Source organism: Colius striatus, chromosome 17 (assembly GCF_028858725.1).
Source record: "Colius striatus isolate bColStr4 chromosome 17, bColStr4.1.hap1, whole genome shotgun sequence".
NCBI classification, from domain to species: Eukaryota; Metazoa; Chordata; class Aves; order Coliiformes; family Coliidae; genus Colius; species Colius striatus.
Genome location: NC_084775.1, coordinates 11,380,581 through 11,394,194, shown reverse-complemented (window position 1 = coordinate 11,394,194; position 13,614 = coordinate 11,380,581). Strand labels below are relative to the sequence as shown.

General features: G+C 35.7%; 1 protein-coding gene across 1 annotated transcript in view; it reads right to left on the bottom strand.

Moving 5' to 3' along the window:
* RIMBP2 (RIMS binding protein 2) overlaps positions 1-13,614 on the bottom strand; it is a 121,730-nt gene that overhangs the window by 38,936 nt on the left and 69,180 nt on the right. The window contains exons 5-7 of the mRNA XM_062009717.1: positions 11,965-12,087; positions 7,252-7,356; positions 3,410-3,460 (exon numbers count right to left, since the gene is read on the bottom strand). Coding sequence (XP_061865701.1) covers positions 3,410-3,460; positions 7,252-7,356; positions 11,965-12,087 — 279 coding nt within the window. The remainder of the gene's footprint in view (positions 1-3,409; positions 3,461-7,251; positions 7,357-11,964; positions 12,088-13,614) is intronic.

Sequence of the window (13,614 nt, the reverse complement as noted above, 5' to 3'; positions counted from 1 at the left end):
TGGGTATTTAAAACTCTAGCATAAAATGACAAACAAAACCATCACAAGCAAGACTCCAACAAGATGCTAGGGCTGCCTTAAAAATACTTTTGAGAAAATATTGATTGAATGTATTATCATTTATTACTTTAAAACTTATTTTCATTTCAGCAGATGCCTTCTTTGAGTTCTGACTATCTAGAACCTTCAAGTTGTTCTCTCGTCATAGTACAAAGCCTTGAAAGAAATATGCCTTTACTAGCTTTTAAAATCAAGGTTGAGAGTTAGAAGTGAGCACAAAGCTGGTACTATATAAGGAAAAAAAATACCATAAGATCCACAACAGTACTAATAAAAGGCATTCTCAAACCTATCTTTGATTCTTGACTTCAGGCAGGTGCTTGGTTCTTTGTAAGCCATCCAGACTCACCTCACTATAGAAAATCTACATATTCATGTATGTCATTGCAGAGTTAAGCATATGTTTACACTGTCAGAAATACTAACTTTTCCTTCTGGAGCATGGTTCTGCCCATATAATCTGTCCTAAAGCGATGGCACAAAAGTGCCAAATCTACCAGATCTCCCTGAAACTAGATCTGCCTATAATAGTGACTGTATGAAAAGACATTCCTGACTGCAACCATATTGAATCACTTAGGACTTGCCAAGTTTCTCATACATATATAGTGCTATTTCTAAAACTTAAACAGCTTCTTAAATGGAAAATGAAGCAGACTTTATTCATTTCAAGACAAATACTTCACACAAGACGGATAAGATGATGAGTAACTTTCCAGGTGGACAAGCTTGAATTCAGAATAGTAATTAGCTCACGTACCAGAATATGGAGATATCTTTTCATAGTTTAATCATTTAGGTATCAGCAATAGCTTTCAGTAGATGACTCAATAAATCAACCTCATGTGAAAATAGCACATAAAATTACATCTGTGTTAACAAGGAAACAATCTGAATTCAGACAAAATCCACACAGTCAGAAAGTCACAATCTTGAATAAATTACCAAACCATTCTTACTGGGCATGCTCACATGAAAGTAGCTTTCAAAACCAGTTCTCATTAAATCGTACTATATCTGCAGATTAATCTCTTCTAGAGAAGAAAAAATTTAAGTGATTTGGTGTTAATGTCAATAAATGGCAAGCATGCTTGCATAACAATGGTTCTAGCACGCGTCCCATGCGAGGTTAGGCAGGACTGTTGTACTCATTTTAGAGGGAAAAGTGCAGGATTCAGGACAAGGAAAGGAGAATTTATGCCCTAAAATACCTGCATGCTGTCCAAGGTGTTCTGGATGAAGTGCAAAGCAATAAATTCCAAACAAGACACAGTAAACAAAGAGATGTGAAGTAAACAAAGAAATAAAACCAGTTTTGAACACTTTTTTTACATTTAAAATCAAAATATATTAGAATAGTTAACAAGTAAAAACATGCATTACCACAAAACACGCTAGAGAACGCTTCAGAAACCAATACCACAGCTGCTCTTAAATTGCAAAAGGCAAGTTAAATAAAATGCTACAAATCAATGGGCTTATGGCAAGAAAAAGCAAAAGCTTAGGAAACTTTGACAGGGTTATGCAAATCAGAGGTGGCAGACAGATCAGCTAAACAGTAACTTTGATTAGCTACAGGAGGGTAAATAATTACTTGCCTGCTTTGTTTCTACTTATGTTTTCCTGCATCATATACTTTCCACCAGGCATGAAATAATAACAACTTCATCTTATATTCTTAATGGCAAAATAAATGTGATGATAATTAAAGCCTTGGATTAAAACAGGTTCTGTAGGAATATTAACTTTCATAACTACAGATAAACAACTTTTTAAACTTCTTGTTTTTAAGAGAATCGATGCACCAGAAAAGTCAACATTCACCAGTGCACAACCAGTGAGTACACAGACAGAAGAGCTACTGTAAAAAAAGTATAAAGACTAGAAATTAACTTCTACAACCAAATTTCTAAATGAAATATTGACAATGTGCTTGCTATCATCAATTCATGGAATCACGTGGCTTTAATGTGTACGTTATGTTAAGACTTAATAACCATTTAATGCCTTTTCCTCAGGCAGAAAACCTAGTTTGGTAATTATCAATGAAAACCTAGTTTGCATGAAAAAATGAAGAATAAAAAAGATGAAAAGGAAATGGAAATGCTACTAATGGAAATGGAATTTCCTAAAAAGGAAATGGAAATGCTACAACTACTAATGAATTTACAGATAATGCCCTGTGCCAAGGTTGTAGCTGCTATGAGCTAATGAAAATATTAAGATTTTTAATGTACCTTTATGGATGATGTTGCCTTTATGGAGGATGTCAGTATGTGCAAGTATTTAGTGCCTTAAAAGTTAGTAAGTCAGACCATCTGAATCATCTCTCAAAACTCATTTAACAGTGTTTACTTACTAAATCCAGTATTCACTGGTAAATTCTGGCAAATTCATGTTGCTTTGCTAGATGATATTTAATTAAAGAAACAGGTAATTGTTTGCTATTTGGAGCTATATTGCCAGCCTAAATGATAATAATAATCCTCACTGCAGCATAGTTGAGAAATGCTAAGGCCACTGCTGGTGATAAACAGCAACAGGATTAGAGGCAATGGTCATGGGGAGCATTGAGAGAAAGATTCTCACAGGGTACAAGAACAATATTCTTCATAATGAAAGTGCTCAAACACAGAAAAAGGCTGCCCATGGAGGATGTCATATCTCTATTCCCAGAGATATTTAACAGCAGAATGGGAAAAGCCTACAGCAATTTTAAAGAGGACCTTTCTTTGAGCAGGGAGTTGCATCAGATAGCCAGAGCTCCTTTCCAAACAGAGTGATTCTAATGAAAAATTTGAATATGTTTATGGTGCCCTTGATTTTCAAATTCCCAATTCAGACTACCTTCAAAGATCTAGTTTTCCAATACAAAGAATTAAGTGTTTTCTCTCTACCAAACCCTTTGAAAGTTTTTCAAAGTATCCAAATTCTCTCAGTAGGTTTAAAAATTCTCTCTGTGGCATGTTGCTTTGCTAGATGGTATTTAATTAAAGAAACAGGCAATTGTTTGCTATTTGGAGCTATATTGCCAGCCTAAATGATAATAATAATTCTCACCAGTAATCACTTTCTTTTTAGATATCTGGTAGTACTTTACAATTTTCCAATCTATATAAAGAGAAATTGAGGTGCACACATCACTTCATGCAGCTCAGCTTAATGCACTCCTAACTGAATTATAATCTTTAAAGGATGTAACTGCATTAGAAAAGGGAAAAAAAAACCCCAACAACCCAATCCTATTTGCCAAAGTATTACCTGAAAACCTAAAAAATTATGATGCTTTAAAGTTATCACATTCAGAATGGAACATCCATGAGCAAGGGTAACACAAAGATCTTCTTACCTCTAACAACTGAACTGCTCCTTCATGTTCCTTCTTAGCTTCAACCTGAGCCTTGTTTTAAAAATAAGAGAAAGAAAAATTGAAATAAAAAGCAAAAGAAAGAGAGAGATAAAAAGAGAGAGAAAATCAATTAGTCATGTCACATACAGTATGAACTAGCTACATAAAGTAGCATACTGTATACTCAAATCCAAAGACAATTACAGTCTTGAAGGGGTGAGTTTGCCAATATTACTACAACACTTCAGTTACAAGCCACTGAAATAACTGACTATTTTTAGGAGACTGAATCTCAGTGGAACTTAACAGCAACGATATTTTGTTGGACTAAAACGAGCATGCTCAAAACACTGCAAGAACACATCAGAAATATCTCTGATACCCTCTTGAAAAATAAGCCTGTTACTATACATTGTAGGGGGTTTATAGTGTAGCAACCTATCAAACCATCTAGAATAAACAAACAGAAAAATTAAGCTCATTCTTTACATGCAAAAACAGTGTTTATCCTCTAAGTAAACTGTTCACAAAACACTTTAAGGCAACCACAAGAAAGCTCTGTAAACAGGAGTCCAACATTTAGGGTGTGGTCAAATGAGGCAAAGAAGAAAAGAGAGAATCAATAAGAGCAGAAAAGTGAGGTTTATGTAATGTAGAAATTCAGGTGTTAAATTTTGGGAAAAGTCTAAACCTTAAATTAAAAAACAGCACTCAATAACTTTGTGTTATCCTTACTTTACTTCCATTTAAGTTTTTGCTATCTTCTTTACTGAAACTTACCTAAGGTAAGCAAAGCTTTTTATTAATTGTTGTATCAAGCTGATAGCAGTCTGATGCATTAACTTTGCTTTTTAGTTTCTTGTTACTGTAACCCAAGGATCACATTCTACACATTCCTCATCTGACAAGTCTTAAAACCCTCTGATTTAGCAGAAGTCAGCACACCACAGACTTTCTAATTTAATGGACCAGATACTCCTAGGATGGACAATAACAGCTATGTTAACCTTTATTTTCCCCATCTATAAAGGCTACCCTACTCTGTTATTGGTTTCAACAGAAGCTGAGTCAAGCCATGAAGTCACAACCAGAAACATATACACAAACCATGCTTTACTGCCATGCATGATACTAAAGCTTCCTTCAATCCTGCAAGCAAAGTCATATTTCTTCCCATACTACAGTGAGAAGTCTTATTGCAAGCACCTGATAGGTAATAGAAAGCCTTGTGCCATCCATCATTACACATTTAATAAAACTTACCCAGAATGAGTTCTTTGATATATGATTAGAAACCCTACATCAATAGCTATCTGTCTTTTACATCAAACTATCTTGTATTAAGGCTTTCTTGAAGGCAAAAAAAACCCCCCACATCTGATTCTTTATCAACACAAAACCTTGATGAAAAATATTATATTCTTCCTTTCAGGGTGAAAATCTGATCAGTCTGTTCACACATTAAAAAGAGAATGACTTTTAATGTATAATATCACAATATGACAAATCACATCAGTCTACCAGTGACTCGCTTTGTTTTAAACACACTTCTGGTGTTCACCAGCAGCATCAGCAACTTTATGACAATAGCAAGATATGCAGTGAAACGTTATCCTGCTACTGCCTGCAGTTACTACTTTAATTTCATGGTACTTTTTCAAGTAACTAGATGACCCTAATAAAAAAAGGAAGAAAGAATTTCACACACATGTACGAGGTACATTGAGAGGTCAGCTTTAGATAAACTGTGAGCCAGCAATTCCTGTTTAAGGATGTAAGCAAAGTATTATGGTTACTTAGGCGACAGATTCATTTAAATTCTTTTTCTGACAATATACACTGCATTATAATGTTAAAAAGGAGGAGTGTCAGATACCAGCAGTCTAGAGGCTAAAGCAGGACAAATAAGTCTATGCTCATCTCCACGACGATGCCTAGAGAACTACAGATAGCCTGGCTATCTCTCTACAAGACAGAAGAGTGAACAGTAAAAGCATCCTCCCAAAATCTCTCTATGCTTTGAATACTTTCTCACCTCTCCCCATACAGGGTACTAATCTGGTCTTCATTTTTATGCTATAGCATTAATAACAGCAGAATTACAGAAGCAACTAAGTATCTCAATCTAACTGGGATCCTAACATGTCACAGTGGAAAAGAATCTGAGCTTGGAAGGGCTGAAAATCAAACAAAGGGAAAAAAGTCCTTTTTCTTTTTGAGTGATATCTACAATGAATATAACATGCAGATATTGTCAAGAGACTGGGCATTTAAATTGCCACAGATCCCTACCATGAAGGCAATTATAATTAAAAAAATGATACAATAGCAACTTAATCACATAAAGAATTAGATGTTTCTGGATGAAAATTAGTGTCTGTGGAAAGTCCTAGGAGGAATATTTCAAGCTAATGAATGAAATCAGTAAGAAGGATGAATTCTTTCTTAAATGGTTCTTAGCAATGCATAGATAAATTTTTATGGTGGATTTGAGTGTAGGAATGCTAAGCTAAAATTCTAAAGGAAAAATGGCAATTGGATAATAATTTTTAACATAAATGATCGTATATTCCATGCTACTTCAGGTCCAATGAACCAGAATCTAATCGCTGGCTGAACTAGTCACACTAAGTAAAATAGCAAATACAACACAACCTTGTTTGGGCTTGAAGTCTACCATGCTACAGCTTAGCAAAAATGAGTGGAGAAAACAGTATTTCAGACATTTGTCTCCTGCTTAAAATCTGTAACAAAAAGACCCATGTAAAGTGGATCTTTTAAAAAAAGGCAACAAAAACCATGAAGAGGAGAAGTTGTACTTTCCTCCAATTTCTTTGCTTTGCCAAGAAATTCAACCCCCAAACTGATGTGGAAGTTCAAATAATAACGGCTGAATTTAACAAAAATGGCATTTTTAAATATTCCTAAGTAGATAAACTGTGAAAGGATGAAAGAAAATTAACTGGAATATTTCATTTGGTCAAATGAAGCTTTCTATTTTGAGCAGACTATGTTAGATACATCGTTTTATTCCACTGAGAATGTCACTCTGTGCCAATTCTCTACTAAATTATCATTAGCATTATTATTTCTGTATTTTGATCTAGTCAAGCAATTGGAAAAATCAACATTAGTACTGAGACAAATGCAGCTTTAAATGACTTTAGTAAGATTGGAACTCATTATCTTGTTTTTTTATATTATAATGAATACTGAGAAGTTGCAGTATGAAAAACAAATGTCTTAAGGTGATTTGTGAATTACAGAGTGAGCCTGGGAATGAGGTACTCAACTGTTTAGCTTATGAAAAAAGATCAGCTGTGATGTGTATGTACCTTGACAGGACTTTAATCTTAGTGGAGAATGGTAGCAAGAATTGCCAGTGTATGGAAGAGGATGCCAAGGAAATCCTAACAAATATATCAGTGAGAAGGATTAACTGTTTCAGCAAACTGATAAGGAGATAGTGGATGCCTCATATTTTTATTATCATTAAATTAAGATTATATTCCTTCCTCACATTTAAGGATTGCACAAATATTCCTGAGCCTAATAGAGAGGGAAATAATGGAGATATATGTATTTGTTTCACTTTAGTCTCTTTTGGGAAATAGGAGGACTTACATATACCAGTCAGCTTAATCTTCACTGGCATAAATATTTATAAATCAATTAGTGCAGTCATGTAAATCCAGCAGTAAATATCCACTTGTCAGCAATCATGCAGAACAGTCCAAAAAAGGAACCAGTCTGGCAGTTGCAGTTTAAGTTCTTTTGTTTCATGACCAGTGCTCTATCACTGCAATTTGCTATTTCACCTGACTTTCCCTTTCTCCACTTACCTTCTGCAGGAGCTCAATTTCCTGCTGTTTGGCGTTGAGAACAGCCAAGGCTTGCTCATGCTCCAACTCCAGCTGTTGCCGCCGTTCAGCAGCCTCTCGCATATGCTGTTACAAAGGAAGCAGAAAAACTATCAAGGAACTTTAATGCATTCTACCTGCAGCCAAACGCTGCTGTTCTGAGGCATGCAGATGTTCATCTCAACATAAAAGTTCTCTGGTATCAGGCAAACAGGAAACTAGACAGGGTATTAATTCAGTCAGTACTCAGAGGCATATTGTCAATGCTAAACTGAGGCATTTTGACAGCAATCTTTTACAATATACAACTCTGTCATTGCCAGCAACGTGGCCTCTGTGATGCACAAGTCAACAGTACCCATTTTATCCACATGTTTATATATGGCATTGTGCTGAAAAATTACAGGTTGGGAGAAAGTTAGCTTGACAATTCCCTAAATGACTCTTTATCTAGGATACGATTTTATGAGCTGTTTTGCAAATGATAACCCAAAGGAAATAATTTACCCTTGTTAATCTCTGCCTATTATTTATAGCAAATTAGACAGAATAAAACTAACACAAGTGGATTTGAACAAAAGTGACTATACAGTACTCAAACCCCAGTTTTAAAGTCTGGTTGCTATTTGTGATTCAAAGCAGTATCTTGGGAAGAGCACAAGCTGAGCAGTGTCAAGATACCCTTTGCAGATAGAAATCTTTTTCATTACAGGTTAATATTCTGCCAATATCATTATAACTTTCAAATACCCTGTTAATAAAAGGGAGCTAAGAAAGATCTCTTTATAGATTTTCATCTTTTCTCTGGTGAAACTAGTATTAAAGATTTTTATTTTCCAAATGACATATTATTCCCATAACAGTCTCAGAGCAGAGGCACAGTGTCTTATCTGCAGTACCATGAGTTATTACACAAAAACCTATTAGAAGCCAGCACTTGGAAACATAAATGTGTAGCTAAAATTGTCAAGAATAGCCTAAAATAAATCTTCTTGTGTAAAAGAGAAAATTTTATCAAGCATATTGCTAAACTTTAATGAGCTGTTATTCTCTGCTTCTCGTTACTCATAACAAAGAGGGATAGCATAGTGAGGCTGACTTCTCTCAATCTGGATATGTTTGCAAAGGAAGTGGAAATGTCTCTAATATTGCATTTGGCCTCTGATTTGGATTTATTTATTTTCATTTGATGTGTTGATTAACAACAATAACAAAAAAAATCAAAGGTTTTTCCAGTTCATCAGATTTGACTCGCAACATTTGTTTTCCAGGAGTTTCGTGAGGATTCCATATTTTGACTGTAGACATTTCTGCACTGTGCATGCTGTACAAAAGCTAAGTGGATTTGTTCATGGGTAATAGCTATTCTCAGTGTTTAATAATGACCAAATATCCCAGTTCCTATTCTCATCTCATCTGAATGAATATGACCTGTTTTGCTAACTGGTATTACTCATGGTTTAAATTAGCATGAAGCTACACTTACTGAGCTCAGCAGCTTCCATCAAGTCTTATGTAAAACTTGACAGCCATGGACCATCAACACATTTCTCATACTCAAGAAATGGTAAGTCAAGTCATTCTCACACCCTTAATTAAAACCTGCCATTATCAGAAAAAAAACCAAAAACCTCCAAAGATCTCACTTCACTCAATATTTGGTATCAGATTTGGTACAGCATGTTTTGATACCATTAATTTTCACTTCTTTTACAAAAGGTACTACAGAACATTTCTCTGTTTTTGCAAAGGTCAATCAATAATTAATATCATGATCATACAGTGAATCTATAAGGAAGAAATAGAGTGTGACACATGGTCTGTGATTCTCCTTATAGCTTTTAATTTCTCAGTTTCCTAAAATACATATTTCATGACCTACAGTTCACAGATTTTAAGGTCAGAAAAGATCATTTGGTCATCTATGTTCACCTATAAGTATCTCTCAGTCATATTAGTATTCTCATTATCTACTTAGTATTTAAAGCAGCAACAATCTCTTCACCCCAGCAGCTATCCCTCCCTCTGCATAGCAATTAAATCTCCCCCAAACCAGAAGCAATTCCTTCCCTTCCACTCTGATCACAATTTGGTTCTCTCTGCAAATCTGGTTTGTGCATCCTAATTGCATACCAGGCTGCTGTCATTTCTTCTTCCAAGTGTGAGGGCAATAGGTTAGGGCAGTGAAGGAGGACTGCAGAGATCACTGGAAGAATAGAAGCGAGACAGCTCTGAGCTGTTGACTTCTGTTTTCCTTCAGGACTAACTTCCAGAATGATCCCATTGCTGTGGTTTGTGTAGGTGGTGGCGATCTATTTGTCCATGCTATCACTGTCCTTAATGTAAAGCAGATTTGCACGTCTATTTCTGCATCCTTTCTAGAGGTCCTAATAACATTCTTCTAAGATAATACATGTACATCTAAAAGAGCATATAAAAATACAGTAAGGACTCTGTATTTGAAAACAATTGGCAAATAATCCTCTACAAAGAAAGTATGAAAAAGGAATCTTTTCAGCATGTCTTTCAGATCAAAGGCGAGAATCCTGCTATGCAGCAGAGAATGAACTGGGGATAAAACTATAGAGCTAGACTGTTTCTGAAATAGCACTTAAGGGACCTGCTCAAACAGTTCTTGTTTTTCTAGCTTTCTCATGGCCAGCAGGGGAGTTTGACAATGAATAGCCCATCCTAGCACCAACTGTTTCGGTGGTTACACTGCATTACCTATAGCTGCAAAAAAAAACCCAAAAAAGCCCCATTTTTATCTACAGCAGTGACTTTTAACAGTTATAAAATGTACAACTGGTTAATGCTAAAACAAACTCAATTGGCTTTCAAGTACTAAAGTCTTGTTTATTAGATGGATCTCATACATGATGCTGAATTGAGAGCAAATTTAATTCTCACCCAAGTACTCTTATCAAAGGACTTGTCATCTGTGCTTGCAGATGGGTAGGCACCATTGTGGTGGAATGAATAGGAAAAGCTGGCTGAAAACATCAGAAAATCAGAACTGTTCTACATGAGAGGCACTGTGAAGATTCTCAGAAGTTAGCTAATTCAGCAGTTCTTCATCTCCCCTTTTCTGCTTTGTTGATATGCCCTGAATTTCTCTTTCGACAGGGAAACAGTTAAAATATTTCTCAAAACTTTCCAGTGACTGGAAAGCTGCAAACCAGTTTCCCAAGCCTATGAGGACACATATGAGATACACAATTAACTGCATCTGCTTGGGCATGGTTTACTGCTAAAAAGGAGATTTAGTGTTTCAAGTCTGTTCAAAGTACTGTGTCACCTCAGAAGAGTTCTGCTCAAGGGACAGAACTACTGAATGTGACAAGCCAGGATCTCTATATCCTCAGGAATTGCCACTGTAGTTCTCACCAGTGCAGTTCCTTCACTCATACAAACAACTGTATTTGCATTAGGTTTTTTTCTTATTGTCTTTTGTAAAAAATCACTTCAGTTACTCAACTTCCTTCAAGGCATGTTTTGGTGTCAGTTTTCCACATCACAACTTCTATATTTATCTACAACTAAGATAATCTGAGAACAGTGGCCCATTCAAAGCAGACTGAGTTTCTACTACATCATATGCTTCCTTTCACTGTCTCTTTCTACCCTACCACAGTGGACACCAGACCCTTCTCCATTATTCCCTATCTGTCTATCTGGTTTGACTTATCAAGTTACTGACTTCCATGTTTATTTAATGAATGACACTTTAGGAATTTGGCCATTTCCTAGCAAAGCAGTGTTTCCTTCCCACCACTAGAACTTGTTTTGCATTTTGTTTCAACAAATATGAATTATTGCCTGCTTGAATTAACTGGTAAGTAATAATCTCTTGGTTGATTCCATTTTCCAACTGAATTTTACTCTTTATCACACCATCTTAGCTAGATCTCATCTTTGCTAGATTCACCTGAGGAATTCCATTATTTCATAGACTCAGTTTGTCCCATGGCTTTATGAACAATAAGCAGGAAAACAGAAGGAGGACCACATCTTCAACTATACAGGGAAACCTCTGCTGAGGTACACACTTGTAACTCGAAAATGCATTATGAATTTTTTATAAGTTGAAAAGGAAGCAGCAAATTGACGACATGAAAACAATTGTTGTGGCTAGAAAACAAGCATTACTAGACACCAACACACTGAGATTCTCTTAGAAGCATGTTAAAAGAAAGGTGGTTACATACCAGGCAGTATAATTCTTTATAAGACCTCTCTAATAAAACAATGGGACACACTCTCCACAGGCAATATGAGCTGGTACCAGCAGCTCATTTCACAAGGACACTATAACATTTTGCATGAGGTCAGACTGGCAGACACAGATCTCTCTAAAGCAAAATATCTTGGCAGTTGTTCCTTCATCAACATAGCCACTTCCCATTCTTTTCTTCTCATCTTGACTTACCTTCAATAACTGTATAGTGAAAACCTACATCCAATTACATATAAAGTATCAGTTAGAGATCTCCAAAGATGTCTCTCCTCCAAGTTTGAGATCCCTTGTAGATACTTGGTCTACTGTATTCCATATGTTTTATCATAGGTAATAGGGACATTCACTCCCCTAGTTTGCAATGCACTTGCACTTCTGTGACTCACTGAACAAACATCAGAAATATAAAACAAGCAATAGAAGTAAAGGATTGTTGGACTTTATGGCATTATACATACCTTTAGGACCTGCTCTAAGTTCTCCAGCTTGGCTTGGAGCTGGTGTTTTCCCTTTATAGCCAAATCTCGTTCTTTGGTCACTCTGAGAAGGGTTTCACTAAGATGGTCATAGTCTGATTTTACCTAGAAAAAGATTAAATATGATTATTGCCCAAAGAGTTAATTGCCTGAAGGGAAAACTGTACGTGACACAAACCTTTCTGCATGTTAAAATGGGAAAAGGGAAAAAAGTTCTAAGAAATTAGGAAAAAAGCGTAAAAAATGGAAGGGAATGTGCACTAAGGAAATTGTATCTCTCTTATATGCATGAATGCATAAATCACATTTCCTTTTGTCGAGGGCTACAATCTGGCAACCAAACTGCAGCTATGCAAATTTCAATAAACATACTATATAAACCAGAAAATAAATGACAATGAAACAATCCCTAATTTCTCTGAACCTGAGAGGCATCAGAGATGACTGTGCTATATGGAGCCAGAGATGTAAAATGTATGTAGAAATATAACTCACATGTATATTTTTCTGGATGATTCTTTAGTGTAAGTTGACTTCAGAATAAAAACCATACATGGTGAGTCTGTGCTAGCACTGAAACCTGTGTCTCTACAATTCAAAACCCTTTGCCTTTCTTTGGCAACAAAACCCTTGCTCTCCCTTAAAATATTTGCATACAGGAGGCTTTCATAGGATCAGATACTCATCGAGTAGGATTTGTTTTCTGATTTAATTTACCTGGTGCTAGATTAACCATTTCAGTATGACTAAGTCTTTTTATACAGGATTTTGTGAATCATCAGTCATAGTGACTACTTCATAAGCACACATAGAAAATAAGGAATATAATATTAAACTTCTTTATCCTGCCATGGAGAAGTTTGTTCTTCAATGCAGATCAGTTGAAAATTGGATTTATTGTCTCTGATCATTTTATAACTATGACTTTTACGGATGTGTAACAACAGGATTGTTACAGACTGTATCGTATCAGAACTTGAAATTTTGACATTAAGAATCAAAACTAACCAGTAATAAACACCTGGATTAAAAAAACCCATAATGTTCACATGCTATTTCCACTCCCCTGCAATGTTGTGAGAAGGTAAAAAAGAAAGAGCCATAATACTGTCAGTGAACAGTGTTCCAAGAAGCATCTGTTTTCCTTTCTTAACTGTAACTGAGCACAGAAGCAAAAACAATACTGGCAGGATTAGTAAGGAAAGGCAAAGCAGTACAAAGTATTGGGATAAGGCAGAGGCTTTAATCTTGACACAGCTCACATTTTCTTCTAACTTCAGTTAAGCAAGTGACAAGTCCTGTTTTTTTTCTTTAAATTAATTACTGTAATTTCTTGGGTTTTTTTTAAGGCGCAAATGGCATTAAGCAATTTCTGACATGGGTATCTCCTGGACATTTTCTAAAGCGATGTTTTGGAAACTGATTCAGCCTTTCTGTTTGCCTTCTGGCTCCAGTTTGTTAACTTGCAAATCTTACCATGGACCAAACAATTTAAATGGTTGCAGCCAGCCCTTGTATTCATCTTTGCAAGAAGGCTCTTTAGAGTGCACTGGACCAGAAAAAAGAGAGAGGAAAATGGAACAAATCTTGTTTTCCACAAGAACTGATGCAATTATTGTCAACCTCAGAATT